Below are 24,583 nucleotides of genomic sequence, written 5' to 3' on the forward strand. Positions count from 1 at the left end.
AATATAAGGCCTTTGGAGTCAAAAAGCTTTGGATTCAAATATTGACTCCGCCACTTGCTAACTTGTAACAGAGAAAAATTTTAGTAACCAGTTAAGTTTCAGTGTCTTAACCAGCAAAATAGAATCCTAATTTCTAGTTAAGGGGATTTTATTAGATAATATAACCAAAGTCTGAAATTCAGTGACTACCACAACATAGCTCCCACTAAGTGATCACTTCTATTATTATCAAACTATTTGAGAACATCCAAGTTATTTTGAAGCAATTAGACTTTTTCCTAAATACTTTGCATTTTTATTCAGATGTTTTGCTTATTTAAACAATGAGATGCATTATAAACTGTTCTGTATAAACAAATACTAACCCTGTGAAATTTCTTGATGCCTAAAATAGTTTCGTTTTGCATATTTCTGCTTGTAGAAAAATGTCACACTTTCAATTTTCCAAGTACAAATTGTCAAACAGGTCCTATCTAAAAGAGAGTTGTTTTCTGAAGCCAGTAAATACAAGGGAATTTGGTAAAACTTTCCTGATTTTACCATTTTCCCACTGTTACTTAGCAACCAGCTAATACTTTAGAAAAATCTCCTTTTTGTACTAAATTACCATTGAGATTTGTGTCTATCGCCAAACTGAAGATCAAATATGCAATCATAATTTCCCTGAAGGACACAGTAGAAACCTAGCTGATATTACCTCATCGCCACTAAGAGCCCAGTGTTTTACCCTCCCTGTTTAGAAATATCATTATGTGTTGTTATTTATGCATAATAAATTCATAATAAACTCTCTAGGCTGGGGCTATAAGTGGGAACACGTCATGTAGCCATCCACGCCTCTTTAATACTTAATATGTGCCCATCCTCCAGAAGCATTCCTTATTTGCTTTGAGAACACATTAAATAAAGTGTAATATGAGTAAGGTAACAGTACATCCTGGTTTGCCTAGGATGAATCTAGTTTACATCTGCTGTAAATCAATTAACGCTGTTAATTATTTTAACACCTCTTTTCAGTCTCAAAATTTATCTGCTTTGGACAATAAATTCCATGGTCACCCTGGATTTGAAAAATTTGGAGGCAGTTCAGAAGAGAGCAATGGAAATAATTAGAGGCATAGGAAAAGCTTCTATGAAGAAATGACTAAAGTTGGATTTATTTATTGGTTGAAAAAAAAGGGTAAACTTAGGGAGATTACACTCTTCAAGGAGAAAATCCAGAAGAAGTTACTCTAAGAGGAATCGAAAGCTTCAGCCTGCCTTCCAACTCAGTTCTGCATAGAATTAAAACTCTTACATTGAAGATTTGCTGTGTAGAAAGTATTGAATCAGAAGATGTACATACTGGATTGCACCCAGTAAAGGTTATTGTTTCCTATTTTGAATATTATTTAAAGAACAAAGAGAATATGAACATACTCTATGGTTTAGCAATTCTACTTTTACAGAACAACTTATATAGTGATAGGTCCTAGAGAAGCTTGTGCAGATGTACATCAGGAAGTACATACCAGACTGTTAGCAGCTTTATGTTTGTAATAAGGCCATACAGAAAATAATTCACCTATCTATTAACAATAACATTTATAAAGTATGGGATATTCAAACAATCAAATATGCTGTACATGAACAAAAATAATTAAGCTATACTTAACATGCCACAGTATGTATGTGTTTCAAAACCATAGTGTTGAGCGAAAGACTTCAGTTACACAAGAAAACATGCAGTATAGTTTCATTTATATGAAATTAAAAAAAAATAGGTGAAACTTAGTTTCTTTGTATGGATGCCCTAGAAGCAAATCCTAAATCAGGGATTCAGGTTCAAGGATTAATTTGAAACTTATGAAACTACTGATACTCAATTGTTTGTGACTTATACAAATGGCAAATATGGTTCAGTGAAATAGTTTATTTGGGAAGGAAAGAAAAAGAGCAGTAGAGGTGGGGAAATAGACAAGGAAAATGTCAAGATTGCTCTTGGACATAACCCAGGACAATAGAGCTTCCTGGAAAATCTCAAGGGAGGGAGTAGGTTTAAAATGTGGATGATGTATGGAACAATTACCTTTAAAGACTAGTAGAAGATATTCTTAAAAAGCCCTATAATTATATTGTTCACAAAACCAAAATATCACTAATATTTATTTTCTTGAGGAAAATCACTTTTCTCAGTCATGGGATTGTGTATGTTCTGGTGGATGTATCATCGACACTTGAAGTGACCACATGGAGTGAGAGGAAGGGCATGGAAACAAAAGGAAGTGTGTCTCTCTGATAATCCTTTATGTTTTGGAAATTTATTTTTTCTTTTTTTTTAAAGATTTTGACAGAGAGAGAGAGCGAGCTCAAGCAGGGGGAGCAGCAGAGGGAGAGGGAGAAGCAGGCTTCCTGCTGAGCAGGGAGCCCGATGCGGGGCTCGATCCCAGGACCCTGGGATCATGACCTGAGCTGAAGGCAGCCACTTAACAACTGAGCCAGCCAGGCGGCCCATGTTTTGGAAATTTAGATGTATAGATGAAAACAAATAAATGAGAGATTTAAAAGATGTTTTTATAAGCGTCCCGGTTTCCTCATATATCAAACAAAGGAACTTGGTGCTCCTTCTGGTTCTTAAAACTCTGCTGTTCCAAACGCCAATTGTTCTTTCTTTGAATTTTCTAACTCAGGACAATGTGGGAAACCAACTATATTAAACTGACTGACCACTAAAGGCATTAATCTGGTGAAATAAACTATGTTTTCATGTATTCTGTGGAGGTATTTCTAAATTGATCATAGAATCAATTGCTCCTCCACCTGGGACAAACAAACTTAATTAAAGCACAGTATTGTTTTTCCAGGTGAATTTACTGGCCGTACAATGACTATGTCAGAGCTGGACATTTATTGGAAATTAAAGATTCTGAAAAATCAATCCTTTCTTCAAGTGATAATAAATCACACTTTCTAAAAGGAATGTTAACTGCATCCCAAAGATATTTACTTAAAAAATGCAATCTCATGTACCTAATGTAAAACTTCAGGAAGTTTGATAGCTAAATGAGATTATTAAATATATATTAGCCTTGCTATGATTAATACTGTTTGCCTGGTAAGCTTGTGGGTGGTGTACTCATACTCACTGCCAACGGTAATAGCAAATAGATTATAACAATTTACAATATACTAACTTTTGCTATTATGAAATAGCATAATTGAACTCATGTCTTCATATTGAACTAAAGTGTATGAAATGGTTCACCTCTTGATTTTAATAAGTTTGATATTCTCTCTTTGGACAGTAAACACCCAAGACATTTTTTTTCTACTTCCCATTTCTTCATTATAGAACTATCATAATATGCTTGTTTCTTTATTATTATTATTATTATTTTAAATATTTTATTTATTATTTTGAGACACACAGATACAGAGAGAGAGAGAGAGCACGAGCAGGGGGAGAGGCAGAGGCAGAGGGAGAAACAGGCTCCCCGCCCAGCCAGGAGCCCGATGCGGGGCTCGATCCCAGGACCCTGAGATCATGACATAAGCCAAAAGCAGATGCTTAACCATCTGAGCCACCAGGCGCCCCGTTTCTTTATTATTTTTAATAAAAATTGTGAAACATATAAGTGAGAGTGCAGAACTAGTCTAACATGTAATTGATTAGTGCAGAATATGTCATATAGTTATCTAAGAAAAAATATTTCTGGGATCCGTGTATCCTTTGTTAATCTAACATCACTTTACATTAAACATGCTTTGAGATTTTCTGCGTCTCTGCTTTTATTGCTGCGGCTACCTGACGTGGAATACCAGTGTCCCTTCACCCCTACCTCTTTCTTGTTTTCTGTCCGTTCCAAGCTCTGGTTGCAAGTCCTTCATGACCTGCTATCAGACCCAACCCGCCCAGGTCCTTGGTGCTTCGATCCTCTGGTGACCTTTATAATGCCTGTCACTCATTGTTAGTAGCTGCTTGGTGACAAGTAATTTAGTATTGTTAAATTTGAAAAAATTAATTTTTGTGCTGTAACAGTTTTTCATGTGTATTTATTTCCAGCAACTATACCGATGAACTGTTTGAGAGCGAGAATCACATTTTATTATTTGTTGGTGAGTTCCAAGTCACCTACCCAATGCTGTATACTTCAAAAGTATTTGTATATTGGGGTACCTGGGTGGCGGAGTTGGTTGAAGAGACCAACTCTTGGTTTCAGCTCAGGTCGTGACCTCAGGGTCGTGAGATCAGGCCCCATGTCGGGCTCTGCGCTCAGCTTGGAGTCTGCTTAAGACTCTCTCTTTCTCCCTCTGCCCCTCCCCCTGTGCTCATACTCTCTTTCTCTCTCAAATAAATAAATATTCAGGAGTATTTGTATATAGATTGTCTCTTGTGAAATAGTTACCTTTTTTAGAAGAGGTTGAAAAAATAAAAAGGTTATTCTTCCTATCTACCACTGCAAATCAGTACCTTAATGTATGCTGGAGGGAGCAAATCCTCCTCTTCCGGATTCTTAGGAATCAGGTTTATGTGCATTTTCTTTTGAAAAACAGAGGTTCAGGGCACCTGGGTGGCTCAGTCAGTTAAGCATCTGCCTTTGGCGCAGGTCATGATCCCAGGGTCTTGGGATGGAGCCTGTGTCAGGCTCCTGCTTAGTAGGGGAGTCTGCTTCTCCCTCTCCCTCTGCCCCTGCTCGCGTGCTGTCTCTCTTGTTCACTGTCTTTCTCTCTCAAATATATAAATAAAATCTTTAAAAACAAAAGCCAAACCCCCCCAAAACCCCCCAGGGGTTCAAAACTCCAATGACTTCAAGAGGCCCACAGCTGGTAATAGTTGACTTGCTGTTTTTGGTAACAGTTTTACTGAGATATTATTCATGTAAGTCATCTATTTAAAGTGTACAGTTCAATGGTTCTTAGTCTAATCACAGATTTGTGCAACCATCACCTCACCACAATCACTAGAATCTTTTTAACACACTCTCTCCCAAACCCCATACCTTTATCAGTCACTCCTCATTTCCCCCCAACCTTCCTGTAGCTTCTGACCTGAGACCACTTCTAATCTCCTCTCCGTCTCTCCTTTCCGTCTCTGTAGACTTGCCTATTCAGGACATTTCATATAAATGGGATCACACAATATGTGGTCTTTTACGACTGGCCTTTTGACTCAGCATACCACTTTCAAAATCAAGCCATGTTATAACATACATCAGGACTTTATTCCTTTTTATGGCCAAATCCAGCACATTTTGTTGATTTAGTCATCAGTTGATAGAAATTTGAGTTGTGTTCAATTTAGGGCTATTAGGAATAATGTTGCTGTGTACATTCACTTGCAGAGTTCTGAATGGACATATTTTTTCACGTCTCATGAAGGAGTAGAATTGCTAGGTCATATGGTAACACTATGTTTGACCTTTGGAGGAACTGTCAAAATTGTTTTCCAAAGTGGCTGCACTATTTTGCATTTTCATCAACAATAAATGAAGGTTCCAGTATTTCCACATCCTCGCTCCTCCCTTTTTCTTTTTTAAGATTTTATTTTTATTTATTTGAGAGAGAGAATGAGATAGAGAGCATGAGATGGGGGAGGGTCAGAGGGAGAAGCAGACTCCCCGCTGAGCAGGGAGCCCGATGTGGGACTCGATCCTGGGACTCCAGGATCATGACCTGAGCCGAAAGCAGTCGCTTAACCAACTGAGCCACCCAGGCGCCCCTCGTTCCTCCCTTTTTAATGCTATTGTGAAAACTAACAAACAAACACTCCTGGAGTATCAGGATAAACAGCAACTTGGCCCCAATTTCAGGGAGAAGATGAGGGTGTGGCAGAGACTGGAGTGTCAGGAGTTCAAGCCCAACCAAAGGGGAGGAGGGGAGTCCCTTCTCAGCTCCAGCCCAGTGTGCCTTGGAAGCTGTGGCCCCTTCTTGCCAAATCTGGTTTTCAAGAGAAGAGAAAAATTTGTATATTCCTGTGAAATTTTCCAATATTTATATTTCTGCAAGGAATTAAATAAAAGCTCCTGTATGTCTGACGGTTGTGGTCTGTTCTTTTGTGCCCTCTGCTGTAGAGAGTGGTTGCTAAGATTGCAGTGGTTGCTAAGATTGCAGACCAATGATGTTGCAGCCACTATGTTATTTCCCTCAGGGGAGACAGCAGTTGCTGCTGTCACAATTTCTCCATCCAGAGGAACTCCTCCCTCCCCTCCCCCTATCCCCATCCCCCTCCCTGGGACTTTATAAATTCTACAAGCCCTTTTTTGTGTAGAGGTATAGAGAGAATAACACCTCACTCTATTTGGTCACATTTCTACCTGAAATCGAAGGGAAATGTGCCAAGTCAGGTTAAGAGAACTATTTCTCCCATAATAGCAGTCTCTGGCCTCCTTCCAAGGAAGCATTAGAAATTTTGTTTCCTGTTTCATTCATCTCTTGGAGTTCCCTGCGCTACAGAAGGGCTGTAGAGTTTCTGGTGAAGTTCCTGCACAACTAAGTCTTAGTGGAGAATGCAGGATCTCCCACAGGGCCGACCCCAAAGGCACATGATATCGACATAGTGAATGTATATAAAGTCTAGGCTACTGTTCTAAATCTAGTTAGATACATCTGTATTTGTCCAGGCTGATGCATATAATCTGTTTACAGCTGTAATTTTACTAAGGATATGTCCCAATGTGTAAAAATATTGAGGTTGGCAAATGTATCTAAACAGCTGTAAATCTTTTCTTTTCTTCCTTCCTTCCTTTTTTTTTTTTTTTTTTTACACTTTTAGAGTAGGGCTTTAGCTTATATATGCTTTTGTGAGAATTGGAAAAATTCCCTGCCAGAAGGAAATAGTGAAATGTGTTAGCCCTGAGCAATCGCAGCCCCCAAGGCTTTATATATAGATTTGCCTCGTGGCACTAGGCTTACCCAGGAGCAGATATTTTATGGGAGGAAAATGGCACCCAGAACAAAAGGCTTTGCAAGTGGAGCATGGATTGAGTTTCAGCACTGCTGCCCAACCCCCCATCCCTTCAGCCTAGTGCTACTCTGCAGTATATGAGCTACACAACCATGTGCTGAGTCCTTGCCTGGAGAGGCTACTGGGTCAGGCATTCCTGGGTGCAATTCCTAGCTCCGTCATTTATTAGCGGTATGGCCTTAGGCAAATCAGTTAATGCTCAAACAATTTGTGTCCTTTTCTGGATAATGGAGATCATAACTACATCATGGAAATGTGGACAGGATTAAGTAAGGTGTGTTTGATACCCCACACAGTGCCCAGCGGATGGTAGCTAGGAGTTCAATAATCGGCATGTTACTATTGTTCTTACTATACATTGTACAGAAAAAGTATCCAAAACCCAGAACTGAGGTTTAAGGGTGACTGCCTGCCTTGCATGCTCGAGCAGTGAGCAGTGCCCTCCGAGTTATTTCATTCTCTACAAGATTATTTGTGCCTGGTTTATGTTACTATTTACTATTGGTTAGGGCCCTCTCCCCAAAAGCTATATATTCAATGTTGTAGATGTTTATCTGTCTAAAATGTAGGTGATTTCTGTGTGGTAGAATAGATAAATCCAAAGGTTACAGTTTTGTTGCCCAATAGGAAATTAATCAGTTTTCTATCTAACCTAGCAATCTTCTAGCAGTCTTTCTGAGTCTATATACATTAGATCTGGAATTCTTTTTGAACGATTTTTACCATTCTGCTGGTTCTCTCATTAATTCTCATTTTGGAAAATTATACTTTGACAGTGTCCATAGTGCATGCTTGGACAAGTATATAATTTTGAATGAGCGGTTAGTTCCACTAATTAAAGCATGAGTACACCTCCTCCTCCCCAACGATTTCTGCATTTCTGGGAATCCCTGAGTTCCTAGCATGAACTAGAGATTATGGGGGAAGCCTGTGGTCTTTACTCAGCTACTGCTTTACCCTTTCTTTCCTACTGAAGGTCAGTGGGGCTTCACTTCAGGCTTCTCTTTTCCAGTTACCACCAACCCTTGCTTTTCTTTCTGGGATCCTCAACCTCGTCCAGTTGATGGTGACATAAAGCAATGTTTCCAAACCAACCTTCTGTTTGTCTTCCTTTCCCCATGCCAGAAATAAGCATCCTAAACAGTGACACGTTTAAAATACTTTTACTCTTGATATAAACACATACAATGATTAGGAAAAATAAGCAAAGGGTGAATTACAGAGTGTTCAAATTCTTAAAAAGTACTTGTCAGGCTTGTACCACTCTTTTATTCTAGGGGTTGAGTTATCAAGCCCTCTACCCCCTCTTTTTTTTTTAAAGATTTTATTTATTTATTTGACAGAGAGAGAGAGAGAGACAGCAAGAGAGGGAACACAAGTAGGGGGGAGTGGGAGAGGGAGAAGCGGGCTCCCCGCTGAGAGGCTTGATCCCAGGACCCTGGGATCTTGACCTGAGCGGAAAGGCAGCCCCTTAACCAGCTGAGCCACCCAGGTGCCTGGCCCTTTACCCACCCCTTTTTGAGAAAGGTGTTAATCAGCCTGCCATTCAAATTACCCCAGACCTAGAAGGATCTTTTTCAATCTGAAGGAATTTCCAAACTGGTGTCTCTAAAATCAAGGTCTAGCTATCTGGCCTGGCCCTCTGCTTTCCCTAGGAAAAGCCAGTTGAGGTCATTGCTTGACAGAATCCAGGCTTGACTGACCTGGTTGAGATGAGGCACTCAGTTGAGAAGTGCTGAGAGGAGGTGTGGGTTTTACAATGCTGACAGCAGCCGGGGAGGGGCGAGTCAATGTCTTTTGAAAAGGCATATGCTTCACTGTAATTTTATACTTGGACCATTTAAAAAAATCAATATTTCTGGGGCGCCTGGGTGGCTCAGTCGGTTGAGCATCTGCCTTCGGCTCAGGTCATGATCCTAGTGTCCTGGGATTGAGTCCCGCATCAGTCTCCCTGCTCAGCGGGGAGCCTGCTTCTCCCTCTGCCTGCCTCTCTCTCTCTCTGACAAATAAAAAAATAAATAAAATAAAATAAATCAATATTTCGATAGCATAAATGGCATAAAAATGCATGACTAAACTGACTGTTGGTGATGCACTAAAAATGCCGTTCTTGTCTATCTGGTGGGCTGGGGTGGGAAGTGGAATTATTGGAATCTCCTGCAGATAGGAGATTTTTATATGTATCAGAAAGGGGCATAGATTTTTTAAATAGTTGAGAAACATTGTGGAATTTTTGGACAAACCCTTGGTATAGCTCAAATCTTTCTATTGCTCCAGATCTTCAAAGGGATTTCAAGTAGCTTAACCTACAGTTTTCCAACCCAGAAAAAAGTGAGCTGCAATATGCAAATTTCTAAACTATAATCAAATTCTTTCAGGAAGGTTTTTTTTTTTTAAGCCACAAAATTGGAAATAGTATATGTGGCACATTTAACTCTTAGTATGTTCTGACAAGTAATAAACTAATGCTTATAATGGTCCCTGAACTATTTGGATGAAATATGGTTTGCATCAGTGAGTGTGTGTATACATATACAATATTATAAAGGAAGATTTATGATAACTCACTGACTAGTGAAAGATTGCTTCAGAAAACATAAATTACCATAGTTCCAAATAATAGCTTTCCCTGAGGGAGCTTTGACAGAATTTACATTTGAATTGGATCCTGAAACTCTAAATGTGAATTTATCACCCATTCTTCAGGAAATATTGTGGTTATATATAAGATAGCACTATAGAAATGAAATTCAATGACAACAAATTAGTTTGGTCTTTTAAAAATTATTATCAGAATTATGTTACTTTACTGAGCTGATTCTTTCTCTAAATTCAGCTTGTCTTTATAGCATCAAGAATCTGACCTCAAATGGATTCCATAAATAATCACTTCTAATAAATACCACAATTCTTTGAAATGTAAAAAGGACTCTCACATGGAGAACTCAACCAGGAAGAAAAGCTGGGAATAACACAGCTTAATAACTGGCAAAATTCTTCACCTTGACTTTTTTTTCTTTCTTTGTTTCTTTCTTTCATTCAAGATTTTATTTACTTATTTGAGAGAGAGAGAGCACGCAGGAGCAGGTTTGGGGGCCAGAGGGAGAGGAAGAAGCAGACTCCCTGCTGAGCAGGGAACAAGACATAGGGCTCAATCCCAGGACCCTGAGATCATGACCTGAACCAAAGGCAGACATTTCACCAACTAAGGCACCCAGGCACGCCTTCACCTTGACTTTCCAAATCTGTATTTCCATTGTCAACAAGATTAATTTAGATTCATCTGTTTCATCATTCCAAAGGATGAAATTGGTTATAGGAAATAATTATAGGAAGTTAATTTTTCATTAAGAGCTAGTGGAGAATAACACATTTAAATATGCTGGGATTTAAAGGCAGTTTGTAAATGATTTTCCCAGAAATCAAATTATACATATAATGTATATAATATATATCTTTAACTGTAAGCTGAACGGATGACTTAGCACTGGCTCTGTCCCTTCCTAGCTGTGAGCTGCTTAATGAAACTTTCTGCACCTTTTCCTCACATATAAAAATGGAGATACAATATTAGTTACTTCATAGGATTGGTGAGAGAATTAAATGAGATAATATGAGTTTGAAAACCACATGCTTAGTTCATAATAAGGGCTCAATGGCTATTATAAATTTTATGGTTAATAAGTTCAAATGATTAACGAAGTATGATGAGGCTTTGGAATATGCCCTTTTGGTCTTGTTCTTTCCAATTGCATTTTACTTAGTACATAATGTAGCCATCATATTTGTACTATATTTCAACCTATGCCATAAAATATTACATATTTTGTTTGGGGATTAAAGCGGTACTTCCAACTGTTAAAATTACTCAACTTTTTTTTTTAAGATTTATTTATTTATTTGAGAAAAAGAGAACGAGAGAGAGAGAGAGAGAGAGAGAGAGAGAGAGCGCGCGCACATGGCTGGGGGCTGGGGGGAGGGTCAGAGGGAGAAGCAGACCCCTCGCTGAGCAGGGAGCCCGATGCGGGACTCAATCCCGGGACTCCAGGATCATGACCTGAGCCTAAGGCAGTTGCTCAACCAACTGAGCCACCCAGGCGCCCAAAATTACTCAACTTCTTTATGATGAGGGAAAATGAAAGGAAATAATGCCTCTTGAACAAACATATTGTCCTTTCTTCCTTTCTCTTTCTTCCTTCTTTTTCTTTCTTTTCCCTTCCTTCCTTCCTTCCCTCCTTCCTCCCTCCTTCTTTCCTTCCTTCCGTTCCTCCCTCTCCCCCTCCTTCTCCTTGTTTTATCTAGGGAATGGACAGTACTCACTTTGGAAGAGCTGGTGGGAATAATGCCATTTGGAAAGTTTACACACAGGCTGCTTAGCACAACACAAGATAGTCCTGAACTGTCAGCTCCCAGGGTCCTTGCATGGCCAAATGACTCTTAGTTTCCTAAAATTAGTCTAAGACTATTTTGTTAACAGCAATTTGAATAAACTGACTCACATGCCACCGTGATTTAATGTCTGCTTTGCTACTGAATCAGCCATGTTTGGCCAGCCTTGCCGTCTTCACATTTTTCTTTGTGTTTATCCTTAAGCTTAGCAACCAACCAAACACGGAACGGAATATCAGTATTTAAGAGGAAAGCATATTAGCTTACTAACTGTTCCACTGAGAGGCTGAGTTTGTAGCGTTTACATTTTTGTACTTCTTTTTGTTTTACTTATGATATTCTTAATGCATGAAATTTTGGCTCCCCCCTCCCATTTTCCCAAGCTTTCAAATACTGGTAAAAACATGAACTAAGAGATATTTTATGTGTCTCTGGTTCGCATAAGAGATTGTTGTGTTAAGTGGTGAGTATACAAATAGAACAGGAGAACAATTTTATTCAAGAATCAAAAAATAACAAATATGTAAACAGGAAGGATGGTTATCTTACAGCTGTGACAAAAATTAAAGCCTTCTCCCCAACCATGTAAATAGGTTTTGTTTTGACCAAACGGCTATAAATCTGTTTCTTGACACAAAAGCGTTTTGTTTACTGAAAGCAAATTTTAAACAACAGGTTTTATTTTTATGCCACCAAAAAAATTATGTCACACATTTGTAATCATAGAATTAGGTCTTTGTTTTACCTCGAAAAGGACTTGAAAGTATTTACTCCAAACCCGCTTTACATATACTAAAAATATAACATTTTTTGAAAAAATGTAAGCGATCCTGTTATTTCAGGCATCTAATTGGCCTAGACAAGGGAAAAGTAACCAGCGTTTTTTGCATCAGCTCTGGGTTCTGAATGGCGTCTCTTCCACCAGTCAGAGAAACCTTTAGAGTTTAGCAGGGTCTTTCACGATGAATATATTCTATACCCTCACTTTACAGATAAAGAACCGGAGGCCTAGAGTAAGGGACCTGTTTAAGGGCCGGGGCTCTCCAGCTACCGCGGCCACGGTCTTCCCCCAACTTCACGATTCCGCAGGCTGCTGTCTACCTGCCATGCCTTTTTTTTGTTCACGACCCACAAAAACATAATTTCGAGTCTTTGGGAAAGCTGACAGGAAAATCGCAGGGCTCCGGAGATGTTCTCCTCCCTTCCCTGACCCGTTTGGACTCCCTTTTCTTCCCTCCGCCGCGTCCCCAGCCGCCCCGCGGAGCCGCGCTGCGGGCAGAGGCGGCCGGCCCGGGCACGTGTCCTTCTCCGCCAGAGGACACTTCTCCCGCGGCCGCTGCCCGGCGCCACAGGCCCCCAGCTGGGCCAGGCCCGGCTCCTGGGCCGCGTGATGCAGCCCAAAAAAGGTGCAGCCTCGCACGTGTCCCAGCCGGCGCCCCGGCCTCTGGCGACCAGGCCTCCCGCGCCGCCGCCCAATCGCCGCGGCCGCCTCGCGCTCGGGCCACGTCCGCCGGCCGCGGGGGCACCGACACGCGGAGCTGCGCCGCCCGCCGCCATGCGGTTCCGGTTCGGGGTGGTGGTGCCGCCCGCGGTGGCCGGGGCCGGGCCGGAGCTGCTGGTCGTGGGGTCGCGGCCCGAGCTGGGGCGCTGGGAGCCGCGCGGGGCCGTGCGCCTGAGGCCGGCGGGCACCGCGGCGGGCGCGGGGGCGCTGGCGCTGCAGGAGCCCGGCCTGTGGCTCGGGGAGGTGGAGCTGGCGCCGGAGGAGGCGGTGCAGGACGGGGCGGAGCCGGGTCGCGTGGACACGTTCTGGTACAAGTTCCTGAAGCGGGAGCCGGGAGGAGAGCTCTTCTGGGAAGGTACTGGGAGCTGGCGTCCGCCCCGGGCGCGCACCGGCGGCTCCGGCCTCGGCCTGGGGCGGCCCGCCCGTGCCCGCTTCCCCGGCGCTTTGCCCGCTTCCCCGGCTTCGAAAGCCGCCCCGAGCTCCCCGGGCTGACCCTTGGCTGCGGGCCAAACTGTCGCCGCCCGCCGCGCCTCGGGCTCGGGAGGCGTCCCTAGATTCGTGCTGGGTCCCGGAGCGCCGGCCCGCGCCTTCGCTCTGTGACCCTCCGCCTCTTTCCCACACGCCCGGTTCCCGGGGTGTTTCCTGGCGTGCCAGCTCCGGGGCCCAGTTTCCTAAGTCTCCCCACGCCCCCTGCCCCGGGTCCTCCCCGCGCCAGTCCCCGGCCGCCTGGCCCGCCCCGCGGCTCGCGGGTTCACGCCTGAGCTCTGCCTTAGTGGTTTCTGTGTCCTCATTTCCACTCCCAGATCGTTCACTAAGGAACGACCCAACCGGTGAAGCTAGCCTGTTCTCTAGTCCACGCGCCACCTAGTGTGTAGTATTTCTTTTCCTTCCTAGATTTGAGAGTGAACCAGTGCAAAGACATTGAGTGTTTCGCTTTTTGGATTTTTGAATGTATTGGTTTTTTATAAAAACAGTATGTGCTAGTTGTAAAAAAAAACAACAAATTTCAAGACAAAAACTTGTTTCCTCCACACACCTTAAGCCCACTGCCTTTTGCCCAATATATGTGTGTCTATCTCTACCTGTCATGTATGTAATATCTTGCCTTTTCTTGCTTAACGATATGTTGCGGATACTTTTTAGTGTCACTCCATATAGATGTATTTTATTTTTTAAAAAGGCAACAAAATATTGTGTCTAACTAGTGTGCATTTAGGTTGTTTTCGTTTTCCTCTGTTGTAGACTGTAGTAAGTAGCTTGATTGGAAGTCCCTGTATGGAGTTATCTTTGAGTATTTGGGAGTGTTGCTGTAGGGTAGATTCTGAGAAGTGAAATTGTTAGGTCAGAGTGTGGCCATATTTTATATTTCAGTAAAGACTGCCAAATTATATTCTGAAAAGGTTATACCAATGTAGACGCCCCCAGCGATGTGTGAATTCAGACAGCTCTTTCTTAAATGTGTACAAAGCAGAGGATTAGAATATGTGTGATTCAATAGTTGTCTAAAGCTGATGAATGTCTCTTTAGAAGTATGTGCTTCGGTGAGCGCTGTGAATTGTGTAAGACTGATGAATCACAGATCTGTACCTCGGAAACAAATAATACATTATATGTTAAAAAAAAAGATAGTAGGAAGGGAAAAATGAAGAGGGGAAGCGGAGGGGGAGACGAACCATGAGAGACTATGGACTCTGAGAAACAGGGTTCTAGAGGGGAGGGGGTGGGGGGATGGGTTACCCTGGTGATGGGTATTAAAGAGGGCACGTTCTGCATGGAGCACTGGGTGTTATGCACAAACAATGAATCGTGGAACACTACATCAAAAACTAATGATGTAATGTATGGTGATTAACATAATAAAATTAAAAAAATAAAATGAAAGTAAGTAAAAAAAAAAAAAGTTTGTATGACAAAAATGGGCCATTTAGTCCATAACGATGTGGAAACACAGAATCAGTAAAGAACATGAGTATTCTGTAATACGTTTATATATTATTATCCTTGTCCCACTGGGTTTTATGGACGGGTGGCGTTTATTGTCATCTTGTATTACCATGCCTGCATGGAAAGGTATCCTCACCAGTTTATGCCCTTCTTTACAGGACAACTTTTATTAATAATATTATATAACACTTTTCACAATAAAATATCTAATAATTTTAATAAAAATTAAGGACTTCCCCCTCTCTAGTCCCCCTCCTTTACTATTTTTAGCTTTTCTGATATTCCTCCCAAAGTTCTAAATAATTTGCTTATATTGCTATTTCTTAATGTATCAAGTTTAACTTTTCTGTTCTTAGATTTTCTGAGTTACTATATGTTATATATAACATTCTAAAATTAAAATTAGACAATATCTACTGACAGCTGTGTATCCATAAATTTAACCATCATACTTGCTCTGAAATATGAGGAATTTAACTTCATTATCTCTTTCCTCCCTGCTCTTTTTTATATTATTACTTTATATAAAAATTATATATGTATATAATTGTTGACTTGCTATTATGTAGAAAGTTCTGTGTTATAATAAAACTATTATGTAGGAAGCTACTCCTGTATAAGAAGATAAGAAAAATAGCTGACACACATTCTTCTCCTTCTCCTTACTTTGGCTAATTATTTTCTCTACATTGGCAAGTTTTTATATAATTTATATTTTGTTTTATAATTGTTACTATTCCTTCTTGTTTTAGAGTGATAGGTTGATTCTAAGAATGGTAAATTAACAAAGAGTATTATGAGAAAAATCATAGTCAGTATTTAAGAGTAAGGATTCTGGGGAACCAGAATGCTTGGGTTCACCAACCCATGTATGATCTTGGGCAAGTTACTTAACCTTACAGTGCTGTTGTTGAAAGAACTAAGCTGGCTAATAAATCTAAAAAAATTAGAATAGGGCTTCTATTAAGTGTTAAGTAAGTGTTAGTGATCGTTATCTTTACTGTTATAATTAGGAAATAATTACTGCAGAACCAAGTAGTGCAATTCGACTCATAAAAAAGGAAATGTAATTCTGTAACGTGGAACAGAAGGAAGGAAGTCTCTTTACACTACAAATCATGATCAGATTTTACTTAAAATGATACCAGGGTTTGTTTTACTTCATGTTTGGGTGGTAATGTTCTTCTACAACTTGTTTAAAAATTTCTAGTTAATTTTTTTTTTACCAGAAGCAGCACAGTGATCATCAAAATTTCCTAGCTTGATTGCAGTATTGGATGAATGCAAATTTCTCATTTTTTGAAAATTTTTTTGCCTTGAACAATTGGGATTCTTGTTCTAATTTTCACTGATGTAGAGCTTTCAGAGCACAGCTATCTGGGACTTTTTTTTTTTTTTTTTTAATTGAACTCCTGTGTTAGTTACCTTGTTTTGGATTCCATGTCTTCCTTTTTCTTAAGTATCTTAGTCATTTTGTTGAATTGTATCCTAAAATAATTTTGAAGAAACAGTAAATGGGAGATAAAATATCCAGTTCCTTAAAAATGTCTTTATTTTGCCCTCACACTTGACTGCTCCTTTGGTATTCTAGTCTCAAATTAATTTTCCCTTTGAAAGCTTTGCCTCAGTACCTTGTAGTACCCATTGTAATGGATAATTGTGATGTCAAACTAAGCCCATTCCTCTATAGGCAATCTGTTTTTTTCCTCCCTCTTTGGAAGCTTTACAACCTTTTCTTAAATTATTTTACCAGGATGTATCTGAGTCTCTTTTGTTTATATCACTTGACAATGGGTTGGCTCTTTCAATTTCAGGAATTGTTTCTTTCAACTCAGGGAAATTTTTTATTTCATTTCCTTCCCTGTTTTCTGTCTTCTTTCCTCTGAAATAGCTGTTTAGCCATGTAAAGTCTAGGTTCTTTTTTTTTTTTTTTTTGTGGGCATCTTGTTCCAGCACCATTTATTGAAAGTTCTTTCCTTCCTTTTTTGATGTGCCTTTATTAAAATTCATTTGCCTGTATTTGCACTGATCTATGGGCCCATTCTTTTACCCATGTCACACTGTGTTGATTACTGTAGCTTTATGCGCATCTTGAAATATTAGTAGTATGAGTCCTCCATCTTTGGTTTCTTCAGTATCGTGTTGGCTCTTTTTGGTGTTTTGCCTTTTCATTTACATTTTAGAATCAATTTGTTGATATTACAAATAGCTTGCTGTGATTTGATTGGGATTGCATTGAATATATATATATATATATCAAGTTCAGAAAAATTGATATCTTCACCATATCGAGTCTTTCAGTCTCTGAATGTAGGATACATCTCCATTTAATTAGGTCTTCTTTGATTTCTTTCATTAGGGTTTTGTAGTTCTCCACATACAGATCCTGTACGTGTTTTGTTAAATTTATACATTTTGGGGGTGTGTGTGCTATTTTAAATGGCATACTTAAAAACTTGTTTTAATTACAGATGTCAATTGTTCATGGCTGATAACATAGGAAAGAAATTGACTTTCACATCTATTGATTTTTGTTTGGATGCTGGATATTGTAGTTTTTCATTATTTTAGAGTTTGGAATTTTTTTTTCTGGCAGTAAAGTTATTTGTGGATTAGTTTGTTATTTTTGAAGTTTATCTTGAAGGTTTATAAGGGCAGGTCTATAGTAGCTTTTACTGTAGGGCTAATTTAGCCCTACTACTAAGCAATGACCCTTCTGTGTTCTCTTTTGAATGCCCCATATATTAAATAAGATCTCCTCACTCTGATGGAAATGCAAATGTTTCCCAATTCTGTGTGAGCTCTGCCAGTTCTTTGGAATACAATATTAAGAAATTTATTGTTTGTTTTTTGTATGGCTTGCCATTTGTTCTTTGTATGGCTCTATCAGATTTCATCTTATGCATCCACAGATTGGCATGAAGCCAAACAATCTAAGAGAACTTTATGCAGATTTATGGAACTTTCTCTTCAAGGCTTTCTCATTTCTGGAATTTGGTCCTACAAATTCCAACCACTCTGTTCTCCCCAAACTTGAATTTCTATTTCCTTCATCACTGAGACCATTGAGTTCTATTTGAATCCCCTTCCTGTGTCATGGTTCAGAAATTCTCCAGGGGCAGAAATCCATGGCATTCGTATTGTTCACCTTGTTTCTTTTTCTTCTCTCAGAGATTAAAGTCCTGTGCTGCCTTTTGTTCCACATTTAAAAACAATTGTTTCATACATTGTGCCATTTTTTTAGTTGTTACTTTTATAAGCAGAAGAAGAAATCTTGGACTGATTTTTGAAAGTTTGCAGGTAGGTACTTTTCCAGTATATTTTTAAAATTTTGCAAAAGAATTCCTGATTTTGTTGTTTATTTCTAATATAATTATGTATATGTGTACATATATGTACATGTATTCATACGCAGAGACATATACATACACAGTCTAAAATCTGTATCTTTCTTGTTAAAATTAAGATTGTTTTCCTTGGGAGTATCTTCTAAAAGGGATGATTAATAACTACACTAGGGTTGTTAGGAGGACTAGTTTATAAAGTGCCTAGAACAAAGTAGTAGCTATGACTTTAAGATAGCCAACAATTTATAGCAGCTGAATTTCCTCAGTCTTTCCATTTTCAAGATGAAATTTATTGATCTTTTTATTTTTTTTTAAAGATTTTATTTATTTATTTGAGAGAGAGAGAATGAGAGATAGAGAGCATGAGAGGGAAGAGGGTCAGAGGGAGAAGCAGACTCCCTGCTGAGCAGGGAGCCCGACGTGGGACTCGATCCCGTGACTCTAGGGTCATGCCCTGAGCCGAAGGCAGTCGCTTAACCAACTGAGCCACCCAGGCGCCCTGAAATTTATTGATCTTAAAGGTAGTTTATGTCCATAGAAGCAACAGCAGTTATATATAATATTGGACTAATCCATACACTGACCCCAAACCATACCAGCATTGCCAGGATATTCTAGATCATGCTGCAACCTCCCAATAATTGTTTGCCTTACCCATTTCTACTTGTGCTTTCTACTCCAGCTGTGCTATACCTTGGTGAAGATAGGTGTAGGTTTGAGCGGAGGATAGATGGACATGTGCTGCATAAGGGATGTCATCCATATTCCAACTGAATTTTGTGGATAGAGTGCACTCAACTTTTTTTCATCTAATTGCACAATTCTTTTATATCTTTAATTTTTTAAATTTAAATTCAATTTAATTAACGTATGCTGTATTATTAGTTTCAGAGTTAGAACTGAATGATTCATCAGTTGTGTACAACTCCCAGTGCTTACCGCTTCAAGTGCCCTCCTTAATGCTCATCGCCCAGTCATGCCATCCCCCCCCACCTCCCCTCCAGCAACCCTCAGCTTGTTTCTTATAATTCAGTCTCTAATGGTTCAGTGCACTCAATTTTAACGGGATAAACTTTGACTAGAAGAATAATCTGCTAAATATAACCTTAGTCCTTTGTTTCATCTATTCTGAGGTGAGAGTCTTTTCAAGAACATATCTATGCTTACTACACTCAAAGGAACCATCAAAGGCATCATTAAAAAGGCAATACAGAAGGACCTGGTAGAGAGTTACATGAGAATAACTTAATGAGATATGAATGAGAAGTATAAAGGAAACTTTGAAGAGTGACGTACGACATGGTCAAGAAAGAAAGATTTATTTTAGTAATAGTTTATTACCATTGAATGCAAAATTCTAACTAAAAATTATGATAAATGAAATTTAACTGTTTCTTGGTCAGCTGAAATTATTGTATGATGATTGCATTTTAGGATGGAGAAAGTGGGGCCCAGAGAGGTTTAGCAAATATCCTAAGCTCACACTCTGCTAGCCTGTGGGAAACACTGGCTGTGGGAAACTCCTTCTTTAGGCAGGTGTCCTGATTTGGCACTAGGCAGGGCATGGAAATTCGGTGAGTGAATTTGAATATTCCATATACAGACTCTAACTCTAGGACTTCATAGATGAGAAGGAGTACCTGCGGGCTGCATAAGATCTGGGATATCTCTGTATTACCAGTGAGAAGGGAATTGACAGAGAATGAGAAAAAATGGAGGGGTGAACTGAGACTCTATTTACTCCAAAGGCTCCCTTCTCTTGATGTTCTCTCATCTCTGCTCCCCACTCCTTTCTCTTCAGAGCAGTCACTGAATGTGTTCTATCAGCCAGAACGACCTGAAGTTTTAACAACATCAAGAAGGATATTCAAACCAAAATGAGAAGCATTTTTTTCCACTCTTGGATCAAAACCAGTTGTATCAGACAGAGGAGAATAATCCCGGAGCAGATACTACTGCAGTTTCTTATCCTATCTCACCCCGTACCTGATCCTCCATCATTTGCCAGAGAGTTAATGGGAGCGGAAATGAAAATGCTTGCTGCTTTTAGGTGGTTTGTTCATGTCCTCTAGAAGCAGAATGAGGTTCTAATTTTAGGAAAAGTTAAAGAAAATACTGTTGCATGCTCACACAGTGGGGAAGGAGAAAAGTTATGAACATTTTCTTTTTTTTTTTCAAAAGATGGTAAAGCAACTACGATCTTAACAATGTTCTTTTGTGCTCCTGTGGAGACAGACTAATCAGTTGGATAAAGCATTAGTTTAAACAAGATAACGCATTTTATGGTGTTTAATTTGGGGAGATAAAATGCATATAGTGGAGATTTTATACTCCATTAAGTATGTTTCTTTGTGTAAAGATAATGCTCGTGAGTATTTGGGATGTGAGTGTGAATGAGGGAAAGATTTACAAGTTGGATTTGTAGAAAGCCAGAGAATGGATGGATAGCTTAATGAGATGAGAAAAGTCTGAAGACATTTCACCTTTCTGTGAACGAGACAGGCTGAGCTGGCAGGTCAGGTCTGACTCACTGGGCTTCCACTAGGTGTGAGCGATGGCTCTGTGTCTTTGGACTGGCACTGGTGCCGGGGCTTCCGAACAGGAAAGCTCATTAAAGTATTTTATTATTCCAAGATCATCGTCAACTTGAATATTGTTATCTGGAAAATGTTCTGTTTTCCGCTCTGATGGTGAGATCCTGGGCTGTGTCCAGCTAGCTCAGGTCTGTAATACAGCCAGTATACACTGAGTGAGAAGCTTGACATTTTCAGTTCTATGACCTTCATGTTTTTAAATGTTAAATCATAATGTCACATTAACATAACACAGAGCTTGATCCTGAATTTTCACTAATTAAACCATAGAGAATTAGAGGTATGGTTACTGTGAAATCATTTTCTTTTCAGTTTAGTTGTAAAAGGCTCTATATTATGTCTACGAGCAAAGAAAAATTTTAACATTTCACCCATGATTGCCAAAATTTCTGGACGTTATATTTATAGATTTTATGAACTGTACCTTTGGCAAAAGTTAATATGACATTTAAATTCATGTCTTTTGTCATAAATTACCAATTTATTACCTTCTTCATTGATTGAAATCATTAAAAATCTGTCTATTTGATGAGAGTGACAACCATTACCCAGAACAATTCTAGAGCTGGAGAAATTTTGAACTCCCATACACATAAGACTGTATTTGGGGGTTGCACTGTTATTTCCATAATCTTAGATTCGGAACTATTCTAAATACCATCTGTTGCATTCTGAGGCTGTGCAAATTCTGAATGTTGAATACAAGAAGGCATTGGTTTAAAGTGTTGCTTTAACACTTACTAGTTCAGAATAATTATGAGGAAGCATTGAGCTAATACATGTGAACATTCTTTGTAAATGGAAGTAATAATTATTTTGTGCTAAAAATATTGACAAGATTTTGTTATTGGCTTATTTATGTTTATCATTTTGGTGATACTTCACATTTATTTGCCATGAAGGAGTATCCCATAAAAATTTTATTAGAAAAGCACTTTACCCCTGAGCTGTGTATACATTTTTGCAAAGGCTTCAGTCTTCACTTATGTAATCTGTTTAGAAATTTGAATGTGCAATTTTCACTTGATGATGTCTTTTGATTGTGGTTAAAGAGGTTTTATTATTTTTCAGAGAGATGCGCTTAGAATTCATTAGTGAATCAATCTAATTAGGTGTGAGGAATGTAGAGAGAGATATAGCCCAAATCAAACTTTAAAAAAGGGAACTCTTTTAGGTACTCTGCTATTACAAGGGTGAAAAAAATGCCATGAAAATAAAAAATACTAATTTCATGAAACCTCACATTTTAGTATTGTTTAAAACCTTATTTTGGTAATAGCCATTGAGAAAGGATGTCTATAACTCTCTTTTTGTCAGGAAAAAACCCTAACAAATCAGAATAGGTATTTGATTCATTAATTCAACTCATTTTACACACAATTTTGAGGCTCAGTTACCCACCTGGCCTTGTTATAAGTGCTGGGAAACAACGATGAAAAATTCACAGCTCTTGAGTTTAAGAGGTTTACATTCTAGCTGAGAAAAAAAGGCTTATCATCAAGGAAGAACTATAACAGAAATCGGAAAATCTATATGCAGTGTAGTGGAGGAAGTTCATCCCCATAATCAGGAATGGGAGAGGGATTGTGGAAGTCTTTATGGAGGCGATAGAATTTTAAACTTGGTATTTAAAGAAAAACAGGATCTTCCCTCGTTATTTTTTCTGTAATTATGAAAATAAAAGCAACACAGTTATTCTTAAAGATCTGTCTGATGTGACTCCAAGAGGAAATTGGTGCTCTGACTTGATCTTCTATGAGTGAGAATCCTGGTTTTATTAAAGTGACAAGGGAAAAGCCAGAGTCTGTGGGTTCAAAGGCATTAAGTGTTTAAGCCTTTTGTGGTAGGACTCCCTTGGAGTCCTGTGATGTGTGGCTGAGCTGTAGGGTTTCTGGTGAAGGAATGCTGAGGGAGAGTGCTGGGGGGCAGCTGGTGAGGAAGGTGGGAATGGGGACTATAAGAGGCAGAGGGGCAGCACTTACGGGGTGGTGAGCAGGGCCTTCTTTCTTGAGGCCTAGAGGACTGAGGCAGGGTCAGCCTCTCTCACTGCTTTATTCATTTGGACCACTGCTGTTGGCATCTTTTCTTTTTCTTCAGATGTAACTCAGGTAGCTCTCTAGTGAATTTTCTAGATACACCAGTGATTCCCTAACCTGATTGAGCATTAGGATCACCTGGTGAACTTCTTAAACATACAGATTCTTGGGTCAATCACAGACTTACAGAATCTCCAAAAATGGAGCCTGGAAATCCATATTTTTAAAAAGTTTTATTGAGGTATAATTCACATATCATAAAATTCACCCCTTTAAAGCATAAAACGGAGAGGTTTTTAGTATATTCACAAAGTCAACATGAATTATCCAACATTTTCACCACTCCAAAAGAAAATTTTGTACTCATTACTAATCAATCCCCATTTCTCCCTCCCCCATCCTCTGGCAAATGTAGTAATGGACTTTCAGTCTATGAATTTGTCTATTCTGAATATTTCATATAAATGGAACCATACAACATGTGGCTCCTTGTAACTGACTATACATGCTTCATTCATACTTTTATTGCTGAGTAATAGTTCATTGTATGGATATACCACATTCCATTTATTCACTCATCAGTTGATGGACATATGGGTTGTTTTCACTTTTTGAATAATGCTGCTATGAACTTTTGCATAGACATGTTTTCACTTCTTTTTATTTATTTGTTTGTTTGTTTTCACTTCTTTTGGGTATATATCCAGAAGTGGAATTGCTGAGTCATGGTAACTCCGTGGTTTACAATTTGAAGAGCTGTCAAACTGTTTTCCAAAGTTACTGTATCATTTTATATTCCCACCAATATTGCATGAGAGTTTCAATTTCTCCATATCCTTCATAGCACTTGTTATTGCCTGTATTTTTAATTTTAACTATCGCAGGGTGGGTGAAGTATCTCATTATGGTCTTGATTCTCATTTCTCTAATAACTGATAATGTTGAACATCTTTTCATGTTCTTATTGGCCATATGTCAACGAGAGGATACTCATTTGTGAGTGTATCTTCTTGGAAAAATATCTGTTTATATCACTGTCCATCTTTAATTGGGTTATTTGCCTTTCAATTGTTGTGTTGTAAGAGTCCATGTTTTTTAAAAATCTACCTCTGGTGGCTGTACAGATAATACTTGGATGGACAATAGGAAACTAGGGTTGGCAGCTGACATACCTAACTTGGGCTGAACATTGAAGCCTTTACCTTGAGATGCATGAATTAGTTTTGTATAGTACTTTATTTTGTTGTAAACAAGTAAGGCAATATGATTTAATGGTGATTTAATGGAATTATCTGTTAGGTACATTTATCTTCCTTGGCCAGATATTACCAAGTTCATCTTTCTGTGCACTACCATTAAGTGTAAGTGCTCTGTGAGCCTCTTTCCTCAGATCACCTCTTATCTTAAACTACATTCTTCCTTTGAAGGATTGTCTCCAATCTTGTGATGATATAGCCCTAGCTCTCATCTCTTTTCTGGACTGATATATTCTATTATCTATAAGACTTTCTCATCTGGATGTCCTGTAAGTACTATAAACTCAATATATCAAAACCTCAACTACTGATCAACCTCCACAAAGCTTTTTTTTTCTGTGTTCCTGATTTAAAGATGCTAGCTCAGTCACTTAAGTATGTGGAAGCATAACTTCTTATAGGCTGAGCTGATTGCATGATGAACCCCTGAGGTATGCCAAGCATTTCCTAGTTCACATCCTTAAGAGATTTTGATTTAATAGCTCTGGGATTGGCCAGGGAATAAGAATTTTACAGTTTCCCCAGGTGCTTTTAATAACCAGCTGGTTTGGGAGGTCACTGTAAGAGATTCTG

At 39.2% G+C, this 24,583-nt stretch overlaps 1 protein-coding gene across 4 annotated transcripts in view; it reads left to right on the plus strand.

Moving 5' to 3' along the window:
* The first annotated feature begins 12,601 nt into the window (after positions 1 to 12,601).
* Positions 12,602 to 24,583, plus strand: part of EPM2A (EPM2A glucan phosphatase, laforin) — a 102,604-nt gene continuing 90,622 nt past the window's right edge. For 3 of the 4 annotated variants that reach the window (XM_027603755.2, XM_027603758.2, XM_027603756.2), the window contains exon 1: positions 12,602 to 13,188. In XM_027603755.2, coding sequence (XP_027459556.1) covers positions 12,723 to 13,188 — 466 coding nt within the window. In that variant the 5' untranslated portion in view covers positions 12,602 to 12,722. The remainder of the gene's footprint in view (positions 13,189 to 24,583) is intronic. The other variant, XM_027603757.2, reaches the window with a different exon arrangement.

Source organism: Zalophus californianus, chromosome 7, assembly GCF_009762305.2.
Source record: "Zalophus californianus isolate mZalCal1 chromosome 7, mZalCal1.pri.v2, whole genome shotgun sequence".
Classification (NCBI taxonomy): Eukaryota; Metazoa; Chordata; class Mammalia; order Carnivora; family Otariidae; genus Zalophus; species Zalophus californianus.